The 16,476-nt window shown below is 38.4% G+C and overlaps 1 protein-coding gene across 3 annotated transcripts in view; it reads left to right on the top strand.

Annotated features, from left to right (window-relative positions):
* The window catches only part of LOC135167601 (M-phase inducer phosphatase), a 39,106-nt gene that overhangs the window by 10,723 nt on the left and 11,907 nt on the right, over positions 1-16,476 (top strand). For 2 of the 3 annotated variants that reach the window (XM_064130938.1, XM_064130939.1), the window contains exon 3: positions 768-813. The exons of the other annotated variant lie outside the window; for it this stretch is intronic. In XM_064130938.1, coding sequence (XP_063987008.1) covers positions 768-813 — 46 coding nt within the window. The remainder of the gene's footprint in view (positions 1-767; positions 814-16,476) is intronic. 3 annotated transcript variants of the gene reach the window in all.

Below are 16,476 nucleotides of genomic sequence, written 5' to 3'. Positions count from 1 at the left end.
TTGTCGAGCCGCATTGCCCCAGGAGATGGTAAGAAAGGTAGTGGGGGCGACCGTGAGAGTCCTCAACATCTCTCGGACCAGTCTAGTCAAAAATTATTGGAAGGGACTCGCCAGGAGATGATGAACCATCATATGTTACGCACATGCAGCTATTGTAAATGCCAGTGGGCGTTATTTCCGAGAATATTCAATGGGAGAAGATCACTGGGATGGATAACTGGTGACGATAAGACACTGTCAAACATTTTCCTATCATATTTGACGAAATTTCAGGGTTTGAGAAGAAAAAAATTATCACTTGCGTAGCTAACCCCACTCGTTATTGACTCTAATCGCGTGAAATTCCGCCTTGAAGAAGCAAAATTGATATTATCTGGGTAATTCAGATCTGTTTAACACAAGGGCATGAGAGTTCGCGAGGCTTACTGATAGGGGACACACCACATACCAAATGGCTCCAGCAGCTGTCTAAATGATTCATTCCATCATGTACTTTATTATCACGGTGCGCATGGGGTTTCATGACCCCAGTCACGATACTCTATACACTTAAATAGCACCACAGAGTATCTGTCATGCTCTGTCTAGGGCAAGGGTGCGTGGGGCAAGGCCGTGGGGTGAAGCACAACGGTCGCTTCAAATTTTAACATTTTTCGTTGTGACTGGGAACCATTCCACTCCTTCATTAATATATACATTTTCTATTTGTCATTCCTACATTTATGTATATATATATATATACATATATATATATATTAATGTTGCAGATTACGTGGAGATGTCCAGTGACTATGCTGACAAAAATGCTGAGTCGTGAGTTGAAATTATTTTTAATTTTCTATTTTTTTTCCCTCATACAGAGAAATTCGAGAATATGAAAAACAAATTTTTCATTATATGGGCCAAATTATACATATATATTTTATCTGATAAGTTTCGCCGTATCAACGAATTTAATTAAGATAATCAATTTTTCGCCAATCATCAGTCATTCATATTGTTGACCCCATTGGGAAATATTTACTGTGTGGCAAATGAACAAAACTATTGATCCAATTTTGAAAAAAAAAACCAATACTTCAAGTATGTTTACAAGTTAGTGAATGTCTCCATTGACCAAGTTTTTTGTATTGAGCCCGAAAAAAATGCGATAGGAATTTTTGTAGGTGGGATTTAGACGTGCGATTTGTGCCTACCACGTTTTCCCATGAACTTCCATTGATGTTTGTTGCACTCGTGCCCTCGTCTACCTTGTTCGAAGGAAGAGAGAAAAAAAGCAAGTATATGAAAGGAGATTTGGGTAGAATCGTTGAGCGAACCTCAATCTCAATGGATTGAAGGAGATTGAATCCAGCTGACTGGCGCCGTGCGAGGTAGCTTCCTCGAAATCTCCGTATTCCCTCAAATTCTTTTTATTTTTTTACCTACTCGTTTCCTTAATTCCGGGAATCGGTACACGCGCAAAATAAAGAGGGCATCTCTGCTGAATTGTAAGATGAAGCCGTGAGTCGGCTCGTGCGCTAAAGGCACACGGTTTATTGCTCTAAGTAGTTCAGGAATGTTCTATTATAATGTACCATAAAAGAAGTAATATTAAATAATGTTTTTTGGCTGATTTTGACCGTTGAGAATTCAGGAAACAAATTATCTGTAATAAATTCTATATAAAGATAAATATTTTCTCGAATTAATAACTCATACTTTCTCTCTCTTTTTCCTCTCAATGTTGTAATTTATCTTGAGGAGCACTCTCTTGAAATACTATTGAATCCTCAAGAAGTGGGTGTGCATACGCCAACCCCTATGTTCAACCGAAAAGCCAAAAAATGCAACAATCCGACGGACACTACAACCACTGGGATTTTTTCTATTCTATAATTCCTATGAACTGACGGGAAAAAATGCCGATAAGTTTACAAAACACCATAGTTTTGGCCCCCTTGGGTAACAGGTATATTTCTGTTGCTGTGAGAAGTTGTATATATATAAGGTGAACTGGACACAGTGGACCAGGGATTTTACAGCATCACCAAATTTTTCAAAGTATAATGGAATAGGGAAAAAGACCTCCTGGTAAGGTGAACCACGAATTTTTCGTTTTTTTTTTTTGACGTCTTTCTGACATGGTTCTCCAGGCAGTCAGTGCCATTGCCACAATGACACAGTGCTATTCACCATTCTCATCTAACACTTGGTATTTTATTGGACAATTAGCGTGCCCTTGAATAATGTATGTTTTCCAGTGAAAACAGAAAATTCCAGAGACGACGGTTTACCTTTTTTCCCATTGTTTCATTTCATTTTTACCTTCATTAGTAGCTCCTTGTGGTTTGTCACAGCATAAAAAGACCATATTCTATATAAATAGTTTTCTTTCTCTTATCCATTTTCTCGAAGAATATGAAAAGTCTTTGTCAAGTGATTGAAATTCGTCTCGACATTTTCCACGATTTCTCCGTATTTTCACGTTTGATTTGTCGGGAAATCATTCTGGTCAATGGCATAACATTCCTCGTGAAAAAATTAGTTACGCCTTAGATATTCAATGCATTTCGAAAGATTCGGCTACATCTATAGGGCACCAGGTAACTTCTCTTCCTGCGCTCGTGCTCAAAAAAACATTTTTCATATCTTTATTTTAATGGATAACTTGAAGTTTTGGGGCTTTTTTCACGAATTATCCTTACATTATTTCAAACTTATCTTACATATCTCAGATAGTTCGTGGCCCTGAGGAGCGATCCTAAAAACTTTATGATGCTTTGCAGTTAACATTGTGATCCTATTAATGGTTCTATCTCTCAGTGTTGCCCAGCAATAGAAATTTACAAATTTCGAAAAATAAATTAACCAATTGCCGTATTCTATAGTCAATTGAAAATTAATAAAATGAAAATTACTCGATTACACGGCGATCATGATAAATCCCACTTATCGTAATCAAGAAATATAATTTTTTAGATTTGAAAAAAAAAAAAACAGAGTTTGAAAGAGAATTTTCGGCAAGTACATTGTCGTGAGGGACCGGAAAAAGAGTCAACCCTTTTCTCGCAGGGATTTCATTCATCCTTTCATTCTATTCAGATGTGGACATACATCCGCCTGAGATTCACCGCAAAGTGACTTTGTTCGGCACTTGTAGTCATTTCTCAACGGATCCTTTTCAGGGGAATTCAGTTCGACTTCCGTTGATCTTGGTGATTCTAGTTTGGCTCATTCATTAAATATCAATATTGTATGAAATTTACATACTTTTATTTTTTCTTTTTAAATCCTTTTTAGTGTCTCAATTAGCACTCTGAAATTCTATTTACAAGAAATAAGGGTGAATTAATTTTTCCCATTAAAATACTGATGAAACGTTTGAGTCATTTGACACCAAGAACGCCTTATAAGTATACGTTTTAAATTATTAATAATTAAAGAATTTTTCAGTGTAATTAATATTCTTGTCAATCGCTGCGACAAATAATAAAGCTGTTCGTCAATACAGTCGTTACCTTGGCCCTGGAAAACATACCTAGGGGCCCACCCTCGAGTAGAAACCAATTTATCCCGCTCAGAGTGTCCAACCCCAGGCGGCCAACCTTTCGCACCATGATTATACACTGGAATCTTTTTCTTTTCTTTCATCTCTCACTCCCTTTCGTTTTTTTCGTCCTGTTGCTTTTTTCTCTTCTTGGGTCTTTGGAAATGTAACGGATAGTCCTGAGAAACCCGTCGAAAGTGTCCTAACGATCAAGTAGTAACGTCCTCTCAAGATTTCTCGATATCTGATCTCAGATAATGATTATCTCAATTGACTCTAACCAATAACAATAATCCGTCAGATTGTTGGGGAAACTCGGGGTTCATTAACGAAAATGGAATTGTCGATAAAAAGGAGTTCAACTTTTCTAATTTTCTATGCATTAACATGTTTTATCATGCAATTAAGACTTAGATTGTGTTTATGTCTTGATCAGAGAGAAAATTTTAGCAATTCAAAGAGTGATAAAGGCCTCTCCGTCCGTGTGGATCACGACTCCTCCATAAAAAGTGAGGGCTAACGTACTTGGGAACAACAGGGTGGCCTAGTAGAGCGGAATTCTATGAATGAAAACCAAGAGTTGTTGAATGAATGAGCAACCTAAACCATTCCCTTCAGTGATGGGGGAAAAAAGAGAGAGAGAGAGAGGGAGAGAAAGGACACGGGTGAGAATGTCTTGAAAGTTCCGAAACTTGTCGACGAAAAAGGCGGTGCGTTGGCGGCTCCTCTGCAGCAATCGCTCTTAGTCTCATATTTATCCATGGAAAAATGCTTTGGGTATTTAAAACCTTCCTTTCTGGTACTTCAATGTAAATGGAATAAGGGATATGGCGAAAGCCACAGTTGCAGGCACAAGAGAGGGAACAAATTTGGAATTAACAGCTTGCCGATCTTGTTATTATGCCCCTAAAATTCTTAGCACGAGACAATAATATAGACATCGCCTACGAGGTGGGACATTTGACATGATTATCTATTGGCCCATGGATTTGTAAAAATCCATGGGCCAATAAACGTTTTTTTTTCTCTCTAACGTTTTTTTTTCTCTCTCTCTCCCTGTCTCTTTTTGCCGAAGAAATTGAGATACAAGTGATCCACATCGAAATAAAACGAAACGTCGGAATAATTTACAATTTTTTTCTTCTATTTTTACGAAATATTTTTTTATCTGCATGCCTTACATCCCACACTAATGAATTGCCATATTTTCATAATAAAACTGTCAACTAGCAGTTGAATAGAGCCATCTCAGGCAGTTTTCCATTTTGGCATGATTTTTTTATTCAGCGAAAATTGCACTTATCCGCTCTTTAATTTAATGATCTTTTGGTATCGGTATGCCGCACCAAGCTAGTCACCTTCCCTCCATCCTTTCGCCGCGATAATCGTCTTCCAGCCGTGACCGTTAAAAAATGAAGCAACTCGACCCAAGGACCCCCTCCTCGAGGAGAAGATGATGTGTTCCCTTGTGCGTGTGTGAAAACATCTTCTCCCACTTGCGTTGTCGATGTATAAGTTGTTTGCAAATGAAATTTTCAATTTGAATGACTCCAGAGCAAAGAAAATTTAGACATTGCATCCCGAGTGAAATGACGGTTGGTCAGTTTAATTGTAACTCCTCCAAAAGGAATATTTATTGGAGATGGAGAGAAATACAGGATGAGGCTTAAAATAAATGGACATGATGATTTGGGTTCTTTTTGGTGGTTTATTTTAAACACTTGGTCATTTCGTCTTCTACTACTTTTTGTGGTAGAGTATTCAATTGTTTAATATTATAACAAGATAGAATAGTGGGAGTGAAAAATAAACTTGTAGGGCAAACAAGCATTGTGTTTGGAAGGGGATTCTCAAATGATCTGCTTACTCTCAAGTAACACAGCTATTCAATACATCTCAGGAGGATGTGGGATATGGGTGCAACTTCATCCTCTATATCACAGCATCTAACGTTTCTTGTTTGGTCGCTTCATCTCCAACAGTTTAATTTCTTCCCACTTCGCTGCCCCTTAAACGAACCGGGATTATTATATGGCCATGGGAACACACACGCCGATCACTTAGGTTAGCCTGGATCCTACAGGACCCCGCTTGGTTTCCCGGCGCCGTTATTGGGGCAGGCCCTTGAGTGAGTCGTATATTTCTAGCCTCTCCAAAATCGTTAGATTTATCCACCTTATTATCTTTCTGAATCCCCTTGATTCCTCACCATTTTTTCACTTCAGGAACATCAGTAAATTCCGGAATTAATGAGCTTTCAAGTATCCTTTGAAGAAAAAACTATTTTAAAATTGGGGAATTTGCTGTGACTTTAAAAAAGTGACATTTGCAGATGAACTAATAGCCTATTTGACTAATTAATAAATTAGGGCTATGCTCGTTGTCTCGGATAAAGGACAGAGCGCCGGCTTAAGAACCTTTTAGGAACTGCAAGATAAGTTGAACATACAGTTACAGCTGATTCCACTGATCTTCTACGTCCGCATTACAAGCATGAAGCGATATCAGAAAGGTGATAAGATACGGTGTGAGGAAGAACGACAAGGATCTTTGCTGAAACGTTAAGAGAGAAATTATTTTGAATTGTCTACTTTTTTTTAAGTAGAGAAATTCATCCAGGAAAGAATTTGATTAGTATTCGTTCGATAACAATCCTTGCTTTATCATCCAACTCCCTAAGCCACTTCTTTTTACCACTTCTCAAGCCCCGGTCATCATCAATAACTCAAAATCATCAATTTGAAATAATAAAATGCCTAGAAATAACAGGTCAGTAATGATGGATAGCTTCCTGTCCAGGATTTTCCTTCATTCCATTCATTGAATATGTATTAAAATTTTTCCAGGAAAAAAAAATTTCAATTTTATTATAAAATCATATAATGGGGATGAAAATTACAACTCTATAGGAAAACCAAAGAGTTTATCCTGTAAATGAAAATTCGGAAAAGTCATGGCGGCTGAAAATTATTATTAGCGTTGCGCCTGAATTATTAGCCGTTCAATTTTGAGAAAAGAGACTCTTCCAGACAATAATTGCCAGGGATATTTATTCCTATAACCGCTTCTTAAAAATATTCCAATCAATATGAAAAGTCTAGTTTGAAGTAGAGAAAATGACGTAGAAATACAACCCTTGCTTCATAATAAAAATTCCTGTGCTTCGCCACTTCCCAAGTCCTGACCATCATCAATAACTTGAGATTACCAGTTTGAAATATTAAAACACCTGAGAATAAGAGGCCCAGAATGATGTACACCTTCCTGTCTGAGATTTTCATCCATACTATCTATTGTAGTACCGCTTCGTGAAGTTGAAGGGCGGAGACGACCGGTAATAAAAAAATAATAGAAGGTGGAAAAACCGAAATAGAAAACCACTTGGAGTTGCCTTCCCAGCTTTACACTCGTGTAGGTATGCGTCAGGATAGTGTCTCACGTGAATGCAAATCACCGAGACGTTCCAAGAATCTCAAAGACGTTATATCCATGTCTCTGGTGTTGTGTTCTAACACAGGAATCCCCACTCTCCACTCTCAATTCTTCGGGTTCTCTTCTTTCTTCTCTTGGCAACCGGTCTCGTACCGCGCCTGACCGCCAAAACTTCCCGCCAAAAACATCCGGCGATCAGCTGATCGTAAAATCATCACAAAAAGACTAGGACAAACCGGATAGGGACATCAATAGCCCACCAGTGACATTGATGAATTCCCGGAGTTTCATTTTTAAAATACTCTGGAGGGAATTAAAAAATAATATTTTTTAAATTGTCTCTCATAATTCTTTATCATCGACTCTATTTTTCTGATATTGGTGATATTGGTCTCTTTCTCCTTGTTTTTTTCTTTTTTTCCGTCTCAAAAAACCCAATGAGGCATTGATGAATTTCCAGGATTCGACTAAAGATCAAGATCCCAATGAATTAAAAAATGTTTTCAAATTCCTTTTTCCATTCTTCTTGTTATTTTTTAAGGTCCACTTCATCTCTTCAACAAGTCAATGGAGAAAATACAACTAGGGGAATTATAAATGTAGCGCAACTCTGTGAAAGTAAGGAGGAAGAGGGCGTAACTGTGGTTACATACCATAGAAGTGTCATAAATAGGGAGGACAACAAGGAATGGCCTAGGGAATAAGAGAGGGGTGATTTTCGATCTCAACGTCAGATCAACAAAAAAAAAGACGGTTTTTTCCCTTCGTTCCTTCCTCTCTATCCATTTCAATGTGGGAAGACGATGGCCACTTTGTGTGGTACCTGTACCATCTACCTGCATTCACCCTCGTACAAGAGTGGATATAACCTGCTCCATTCTCTCCTCAAGACGTTTTTCATCTTACTTCAATCCGCCGATCCTCCGGGGGCTTTTTGCTCAGGCTTCTTCTTTTTCCTCTTGGACGTTTCTTCCATTCCCTTGGCAAACAAGGCTGAGGGATAGAGCCACCCTCTCTCTTCGATACCAAGGTGGTAGACCGATTTTTCAAGGAGAGAGAGAGGGCACAATCAAAAGGGCCATTTGAAACTTCAGGAGATAAATTACAAAACTGGACGTGCCTTTCTATTCTTTATTGGACGTTTTTTTTTCGCCACGAGTGGTATGAATAACATTTTCCGTTTAGCGGTCAAAAGACGGCGAGAAACGTGAGTTTCCACGGTGCTTCAGATTGATTCCACAAAATTGTTTCCACTTCGGAATGTATATTGTTGCAGATCGAAATGAATTCACTTCCATAAATCTCGTAAACGCCAGATATATGAAGGGAAATATTTAGGAAGAATGACCATTTTTAGAAAAATCGAAGAGAGAAAACATGTAAAGATTCTCTCTCTGTATCTTTTGCGCTTCCCTAGTACTTCATCAGGAGACATTTTTCTCTTTTTGCGCAATGTCGTGGGTTGTATAATATATATATATATATATATATATATATAAACAACCAACGCCAATATATATATTGGCGTTGGTTATTTAACCCCCCCCCCCACACTAATAGGAAAAATCTTGATACATTGGGATTCTTCTTGTAGTAATCCATACAGAGCGCGGAGGGCCTGAGACATCCGAATGCCGACAAGTAGGCACAGTACTATTGAATGGGTAAACAGATTGACATCCTCTTACAATATTTATTATTATTTAGTATTTTATTAAGAGTTGGCCGTTTTTTTTTGCAACAAGTGCCACTGGATTGTTCGCTCGTAATTGGGATATTTTTCGGTAAGATTCAGAAAGTACCAGCTTCCTATTCGAATTTCCTTTCAAAATTAATGCGAATCCTTGGTTTTTTTTTTTTTTTCAACTTTAATTCCCTATATATCTACGAAGCTTCAAAGCATTCCCAATTAAACCCATTAATCTCCTCAGAATTGAAAAAGGAGTATCGTGACAATAACCCAAAGGGCAGTAAGGTCTTTAAGGAAGAATGAAAAGTCTTTTCATAATTAGCCCACGAAAGGAAATCATTGTCCACTGGCACGTGATATACTCCCTCACTTTCCTACCTAAGATTATTGAATTTTCACGCACAATGTGCTAAAAAAACTATTCCTCTATTCCTCCATCAGCAGAAAATACGAGTGTGGGAGCGGCACCGCGTGAGATCAAGTTTTTATGGACCTTTTCTCAGTATTCTACCGTCCCTCATGTTAACCCCCACGTTGGATTTAAACCCATGAGAGTGAGTGAGAGAACAACAATGGACCCCAACACACGGGGCCCCCTCCCCGAGCCCAGTCCCAAGGAAAAACAGAGATACAGAGATTCCGGCCTTTTAAATTGGGCTTTAAAAATGGCCGCTCCCTTGTTTGCCTCTACCGACAAGTCTTGGCTGTATAGGGAGGGATTTTTCGGATGCACCGCACAGCTGAGACGGCCTCTGTTTGTCAGCTGATTTTTTCATGGAAAAAAAACTAATGCCGAAAGGGAAAGCGCGAAAAACTGGACCATGGAACCGGCATTTCTATGGATAACATACGTTTGATGAATTTTCGCCCACCGATACCTAATGACGAGGGTTTTTTTTACTCTTTTTGTTCCTAGTTAGATACGGACACGCCTCGTAAATTCAAGTAGGTGTGAGATCTATCATTGTCAGGTGGTTTGACTTTCCCCAGGTTCTAAGAACACCTCGCAGATGTTGATCAATCAGTTGGCAGAAGATTTTTCACGAAATATTTCATTGAGCTAACTTTAATGACTTGATTGGATAATTGAACAAAGGGTCGAGAGTTGAGAAAATTTCGAAAATGGTCGAAGAAAAAAGAGTCCAACCTTCTTCAAGTGGCTGATCCTCCCCAAATTTTTTTTCCACTTCAAATTAGTTGATAAAAGGGTGGACACGGTTGTGATTCTGAAACTGCCCCGAAGGAATCTCATGTAGATGTGTTAACAGTCCCAACGGGTATCCCACCAACGATATCTCGGATGGTTAAGAGCAAACCGGTCCTACTCAGGGACTCTCATCCAGTCCATCCCTCCAACTTTCCCGCCAAAATGTTGTTGTCAGATTAAACTCAACAGTTTTTCCACTGAAATAACGTCGGAAACATCTGAGAGAATTAGGGAGAAGAAAAAAAGGAAAGAGGAAACCTCGAGATATTTTTCTACTGGTCACTCTGCCAATGGTCTGTCGACTCCTTCTCATATTTCCCTTCATATCTATTCGCACAAAGAAATTCTCGTCTAGACGTCTTGCTCTTTCTCTTCGTCGCTGACTGAGAATCCGTTGGACGAAAAAATGTCCGGTTTATGTCTGAAAAACAAGTGTGAGAGCACTTGCAAACAGAGACAATTGCGCATCCGGTCATTTTTCTTTTCTTTTTTTAAATACAACATTCTTGGTGGGTTGGTGGAGAAGTTGGCGGGAATGGAGCCAGCTTCCAGGAAGGCTGTGTACAACACTCGAGACCCATTGCACTTGACTCTGGACCGTTGAGGAAAATCTCGCCGGTGGGTCTTCACAAACATACATCTAGCCCGAGAGACCGCTCGAGAATAGAAAAACAAATAATACAGATGTCTTTTTCCTCAAACTTGTCAATCTCAGTGACAGCCAGTCAACTAATTGATTTTATTAGGATTCTCGTTATTTGGTAGAGGATATTATCAAATTTATAACATTTTTGATACGGTAAACAAATTACATTTTTTCGAATCAATTTCAAAAATAATAAAGATTTCATATTACCTTGGCATTATCTTAAGTGTCTAAGCAGCACCGCGTGTAACCTAAAGTACTCAAACAGGAAGAGTTCCCCCCCCCCTCCCCGTGAATTGTGTTAAATCTTATGAAAACGAATCAAAGAAATTCCCGGAATTCAAACAATAGCTGACAAAAAAACAATCTCCATCAATTAGATTCTTGGAAAGAGGTCAAAGAGGTGCGCAATGCCGGAAGGAGACAGGTGAGGAGACGTGAAAATGTTGAGTTATAAAATTTATCCAACGTAAAAGGACCCGTCAGTGCGTGCATTTGCTCAAAAGAGAATTCCGTTTTACTTTTCGTTCTCTTTCAATTCGTTTTCTTACAATCGAGAAGCACACAACGCCCCGGGGCTCCTTTTTTCATGGTATTTATGAAAGAGACAGCGCGGTTTTTACCCCAGTATTTGCGGGACCACAGCAAGTGGAATCGAGATCGTATTCGCTTTTAATGAAATAAGCGTACTTCCAATATTCAAGGAAAAGTAATGAGCCATGCGAAGAGCGAACATTTCGTCATTCTTATTAAAACTTGTTTGTCTTGAACGACATAATATGTAGCCTTATATGAAGATTTATGCAAATACTTAATTATAATTCCATCATTGACTTTACTTATTCCATCTTGTAATGAAAATTAGTCAAGATTCAAGAGCGATTGTTACAATCTATAAATTTATATAATATTCGAGCTTCATTTATCTCCAAAGAATTAAAACAACTTAAAGGAAATTTGAATTAGTCGAAAGGTTGTATACATTTCAAGAGCTAAACTACAATAGATAGCCAGCCTTAAGTGGCGATAAATGAAGTTTTGAGATGAAAGTGTGGGGGCATACGGGTGAAATTTCTCACGACTGATAGTCCTTAATACATTCAAACGAATTTCAAATCAACAATTGCTGTGTATAGCCTTTAATAAATTGACCATCCCCACGCATTTGTCACAAATCGCTCTCCAACGGACTTTAAACAGAAAAAAAATTGAATTTTCCATTATTTCCTCAATGGGTCTTTAATTTCACCCAGTTTTATTTCATTACTCTTTTTCTTTGCAGTTAAATAAATGTAAATTTTACATTCACATCTAACAAACTTTTTCTCCTCAAGAAAAAAAAATATATGTATATATGTTTCCACACAAGACGGTTGGAAATTACGCAACGCATCTCTCTCCCAGTGTTAATACTCCCTTCTCATCTCTCCTTTCTCTCCACATGTATCTCAGAGCGAACTTGTCGACCAACCCATCTCCCATATAAATCCCGTGACAACTCGACTCTTCTCTCGCCGTATCTCGGCGTGGCGCTGTTCTGCTTCGCAACAGCAACGGTTTCTCTCGACGCGGGGGTTTCAACCTCCATCTCTCCTTTCCACTTTTTTCCTCTCTCGCTCTCTCTTTCGCCACAAATTTTGCGACTGGGAGTGAAAAAAAAGAACGAGCGATAGAACCCCGAGGGCTTATCGGCGAGTCACTGGCAATGAGACGTTCATTTTAAAATTATTGGCAAGAGGTTATCCGATAATGGGGCGCTAAACTATGTTATCGAGTCAAATTTATAATCTAATTGTCACACGGGGAAAATGTTCAATGAATCCTTTTTGTTAGTTTTTCGTGATGGTATGAATTTTTTCCCCCAATTGCCTTCAGGACAGATTGAGGCTTAACCTTCCATCTCAACTTTTTTTTGTCTCTGCAATTGAGAACTATTTGCACTAATTATTTTCTGCCGTGTAGAATGTTTTCTTACCGTTGTTGTAGAGCAATTGAAGACGTTGGTTTCGCGTCAGAATTGAGGGTGGTACTACCCTCCTCAAACGGGTGTCAAGCATCAGCGCTCGGCTTCCGCAGGTTTTCCGTACAATTACACCTGTGTAACGTATTACCATATGGAGCAAGTGCACATACACTTCCTTCTCCTGTTTCCTCATGCACAGTTCCTCTGCCTATTCCGGACTATTTCTTAGTTGATTTGCAAAAAAGTGGAAATTGATCATATTGAACAGTGAAAAATTCTCACTGAGATGTGTAGCTTAATTATTTTCCGATTTTTCGCTTTTAATAATTCTGTTGTTGTTGTTGTGTTGTTGTGTACAAAATCCAAGAAATTTCGTTTTAGGGAAATGAATTTAGAGTCTAATCTTTATGATGTACCTTTCTTGATCTATATTCGTTCCATTAGAATTGTACTAAAACGTGTTAGAGGTTTTAAACTCGTGAACTAGTAAACTGAATGTTGATATCTTGCCAACTAAATAGCAGAGAGACATAAGTGAAATTTTATACCATTTTTCATTATTTTTAACTTTCCCCCATTTATAACGCGGATTGTCTCCATCGCATTGACTCTGTTGTTATTATGGTCTATCTAAAATTGCATTCCGGGGTCTCTGAACAGAGTGACCAAGGGGCGGAAGGGGGGTTAAGGGCCGTGCAGAGACGAAGAATGAGTAAAAGAAAAAAAGGCATTCGAAGGAGGAGGGCGAGAGTGTACTACGGGTAGGTTGGCGTCGGTTAGAAGAGACCCCGGGATCACTCCAAAGAGGCGGGAAGAGAATGGAACAGAAAGAAATTCCAAGAGGACTGAAAGAGACGGTTAATGTACCGCTACTGCGTCTCTCCTGTTGAATTTTCAACGTCTACCATTGGCAAAAATTTTAAATTACATCTTCAGTGTAGATACGGATAAGCTGAATAATATGATCCTTTAACTCCAGATGAATATGGAACATATGCCACGTGATAGCTTTGGAAACAGGTTTTTCCTAATGGAAAAGGCTTACGTCATATTTCTATGTTTGGTTGAGTGATAAAGTCAGTGATGAAAGAAATGAATATGCCGAGAAATTATTATTGATATCGATAGGAAGAACATTCGGGCGAGACATTGACACTGATTTTTTTTTTCATAAAATAGGCTTCTTAATGCATAATGTATGACAATTCGTTTTCATTAAACTTTTGATAAATCTTCTATAATATAATTCGAGGTTGATCGCTGAAAACAGCGAAGAATCACTGAATTTTTAGTGAAGTGCGAAACAACCGCTGGGCCAATCAACTCGGATTTAAATAAGGCGACCTCTTCTTTGACCTTGACATTGTAAAATTAAAATTAAACGAGTGTTGAATTTTATGAATCGTATTTTCCAATATTCTATTCCATCCCATTAATTTTACAGATTTTTTTTTCGTATGAAATTCAGTTTCATTGGACTCTCAATTAAAGTCTCATATTCATCATTTCATTCATGGCACGAATCCCAAAACATCGTCAGTAACCTCGACCTCGTAAGGTGTGAAATAAATGAAGTTTTTGTTTTTTTTTAGGCATAGAATCACTTATACTATCAGGAAAAAAATATATAATGGAAAAATTTTTATTTTATTTCTCCTCATTTTTAGGGAATAAAAAGATTGTCATTTATTTTAGTCCCCTAGCGCATCATCTATTTTCCAAAAATTCGTTTCCACTTGACTTTCAAAGCTGTTCTATCGTTCTCCGGAAGATATGTATCCCTAAAATTGCAGAAAATTAAAACAGAAAAAAAGAAGAGAAGGAAATATAGAGTGGATATAGACGAATCCGTTTGATTATTATCGTTCTAAATTTTCAAGATCTTGTCTAGTGTTTCCCTTTGTCGATTATGTTAGTGCTGAGATCCGTATGGTGTGTTTACACCGGAGGAATTTAAAGACCCTGTAGAGAGGGTGGGCAGAGGGAAGGGAGACCGCCCGAGAGTCGGGGCCCTTAGCCGGCAAATCGCCGCGGGAACCCAAAGCACTGCTCCAGTGGAAGAGAAAACCGATGGATCGAGAAGAGAAAAAAGTATGAAGGACGTGGGTTTTTAAATGTGAGGGTGGTTCCCGCTTCGCGACTGCGGCAGAATTCACTCGATGCTTTCTTATGTGTTATGCGTGCATTCGTTTGAGCGCAAACCGATGGGATGCGATTGCATCGCTGAGAATTATGTATTTTATTTTTCAATTTTCTCACTTATTTTTTCAAATATAGAAGTGACTTATTTTGAAACAGTCTTGATTTTTTTCCGAAAGCCTTGAGCTGATTTTGCTTTGAATGCAACACATGAAATTGCATTTTTTTTAACGATAAAAAATAAAAATGCTAGGAAAAGTTCAAGGAAAAATCATAAATATCATCAAACAATGAATTCTCAATTGTCCATATTTATTATATACTGCTACATGCACAACAAAAAAATTCAAGAGCCTGTGTTACCACACAGGGTGCTTTAAAGACCTTTTTTCTCGGCGATCACTTTAACCTTGTTCCTTCTTTTTATTTTTCTTCATAAAATTACCCAAACATTTCAGGTTGGTTCTCCTTCCCTCGAGCGTTTCGCTCTGTCTACCTTCCGCCACACCCTTCCGGCCGTTGATAACCAGAATGAGGAAAAAAAAGTTATTGCGAAAGAAGAATCAAATAAATGTCTGAATAAATAGCGCATGATTTAAAATTCCCTAGACATGCGGAATGAATTGCCGATTGCTCCCACGATTTTAACAATACATGTCAATTATTGTGCTGTTATTCGATGGATTCTAACGGCTCAAGAATTTCCCGCCTTCACCCCTACATTTTATTCCCGGTAAAGCGCCAGGTATAATCCTCGGATGCCGGTGGAATTTTAATACATGCACCCATGTATGCACGCCTGTGGATTTTTTTTTCTTTTTTTTTTTTTTTCATGAGATTGCTTTTCACAATTTCCGGTGAGGAAATGCATTGGCAACAGAAATTATTCATTAATCCATTTTTTTCACAACATTCTATCATTTAGTAATCTCCAAATAATTGTGACAAAAAATTTGACTAAAATCGGAAAATGCATTTTAATAGTTAGTTTTTAATTGTAACAATAAGTTGATTTCAATTTGGAGAAGTGCGGAATGACCGCAACTGATTACAGGTCCAGAAGCCATGACTAATTTTCGGCTGTGGTTTCGGTATTGTAAAGACCCAAGTATAGAGTAAAAAAACCAGCTGGTGAATCAAATCTCAAGGGGCAATGCACCGGATAATTGGTTGTATGAGGTGTACTCTGTTTACAAACACAAACTCCTTCACATCACTGTTTCACGCCGGGCTCTCCCACTCTCGCGTTCCCCAATCGACGGTTGAGATTTAAATTGCCGTGGTCGACACCGAGTCCAGGGGCCTGGGAATCTCGTGTAGAGGCTGAGGATGGTTATGAGATCCTGTTGACTCTGCAGTTTTATCTCCATGGGGGAAAGAATTTTCTAGTTTCCCAATTCACTCAAGATGAGTTGAATGATACTGTGCAGGCCATATAATGAGATTGAACGCATATAGTTATGTAAGAGATCCGTCATTTACAGCTATCAAAATAGTCGAGTAATAAAAGTCGCGTTTGAATTTTCACACGAGGATCTGTACCACTTCAATTGCTCTGATTTGTCCGTAAATCTAAGGATCAAAGGATTACAAACGCTACATTTTCGGTCAATATCAAAGGCCATTAATCTACTTCTTCTTATTTTTTCTTCTGAAACGTGACGAGCTTCAAAAGAATAATCTCCCAAATCTCACAGCTCCGTTTTTAAATTACTCCAGGATTTTTCAGTCTGAATCGCTCGTTTCCAGTGGTCACGTACCCACTCAGCACTCCCTCCTTTCCATATTTAAATGGACTTTTGGTATCTACCTGCGGTCGAGTCGATTCATGTCGCAAGATTCGCACCACCAAGAGTATGCTATTTACTCA

The sequence above is a fragment of the Diachasmimorpha longicaudata genome, chromosome 11 (genome assembly GCF_034640455.1).
Source record: "Diachasmimorpha longicaudata isolate KC_UGA_2023 chromosome 11, iyDiaLong2, whole genome shotgun sequence".
Lineage (NCBI taxonomy): Eukaryota > Metazoa > Arthropoda > Insecta > Hymenoptera > Braconidae > Diachasmimorpha > Diachasmimorpha longicaudata.
The sequence above is the reverse complement of the archived record's forward strand: the minus strand, read 5'-3'. Positions and strand labels throughout refer to the sequence as shown.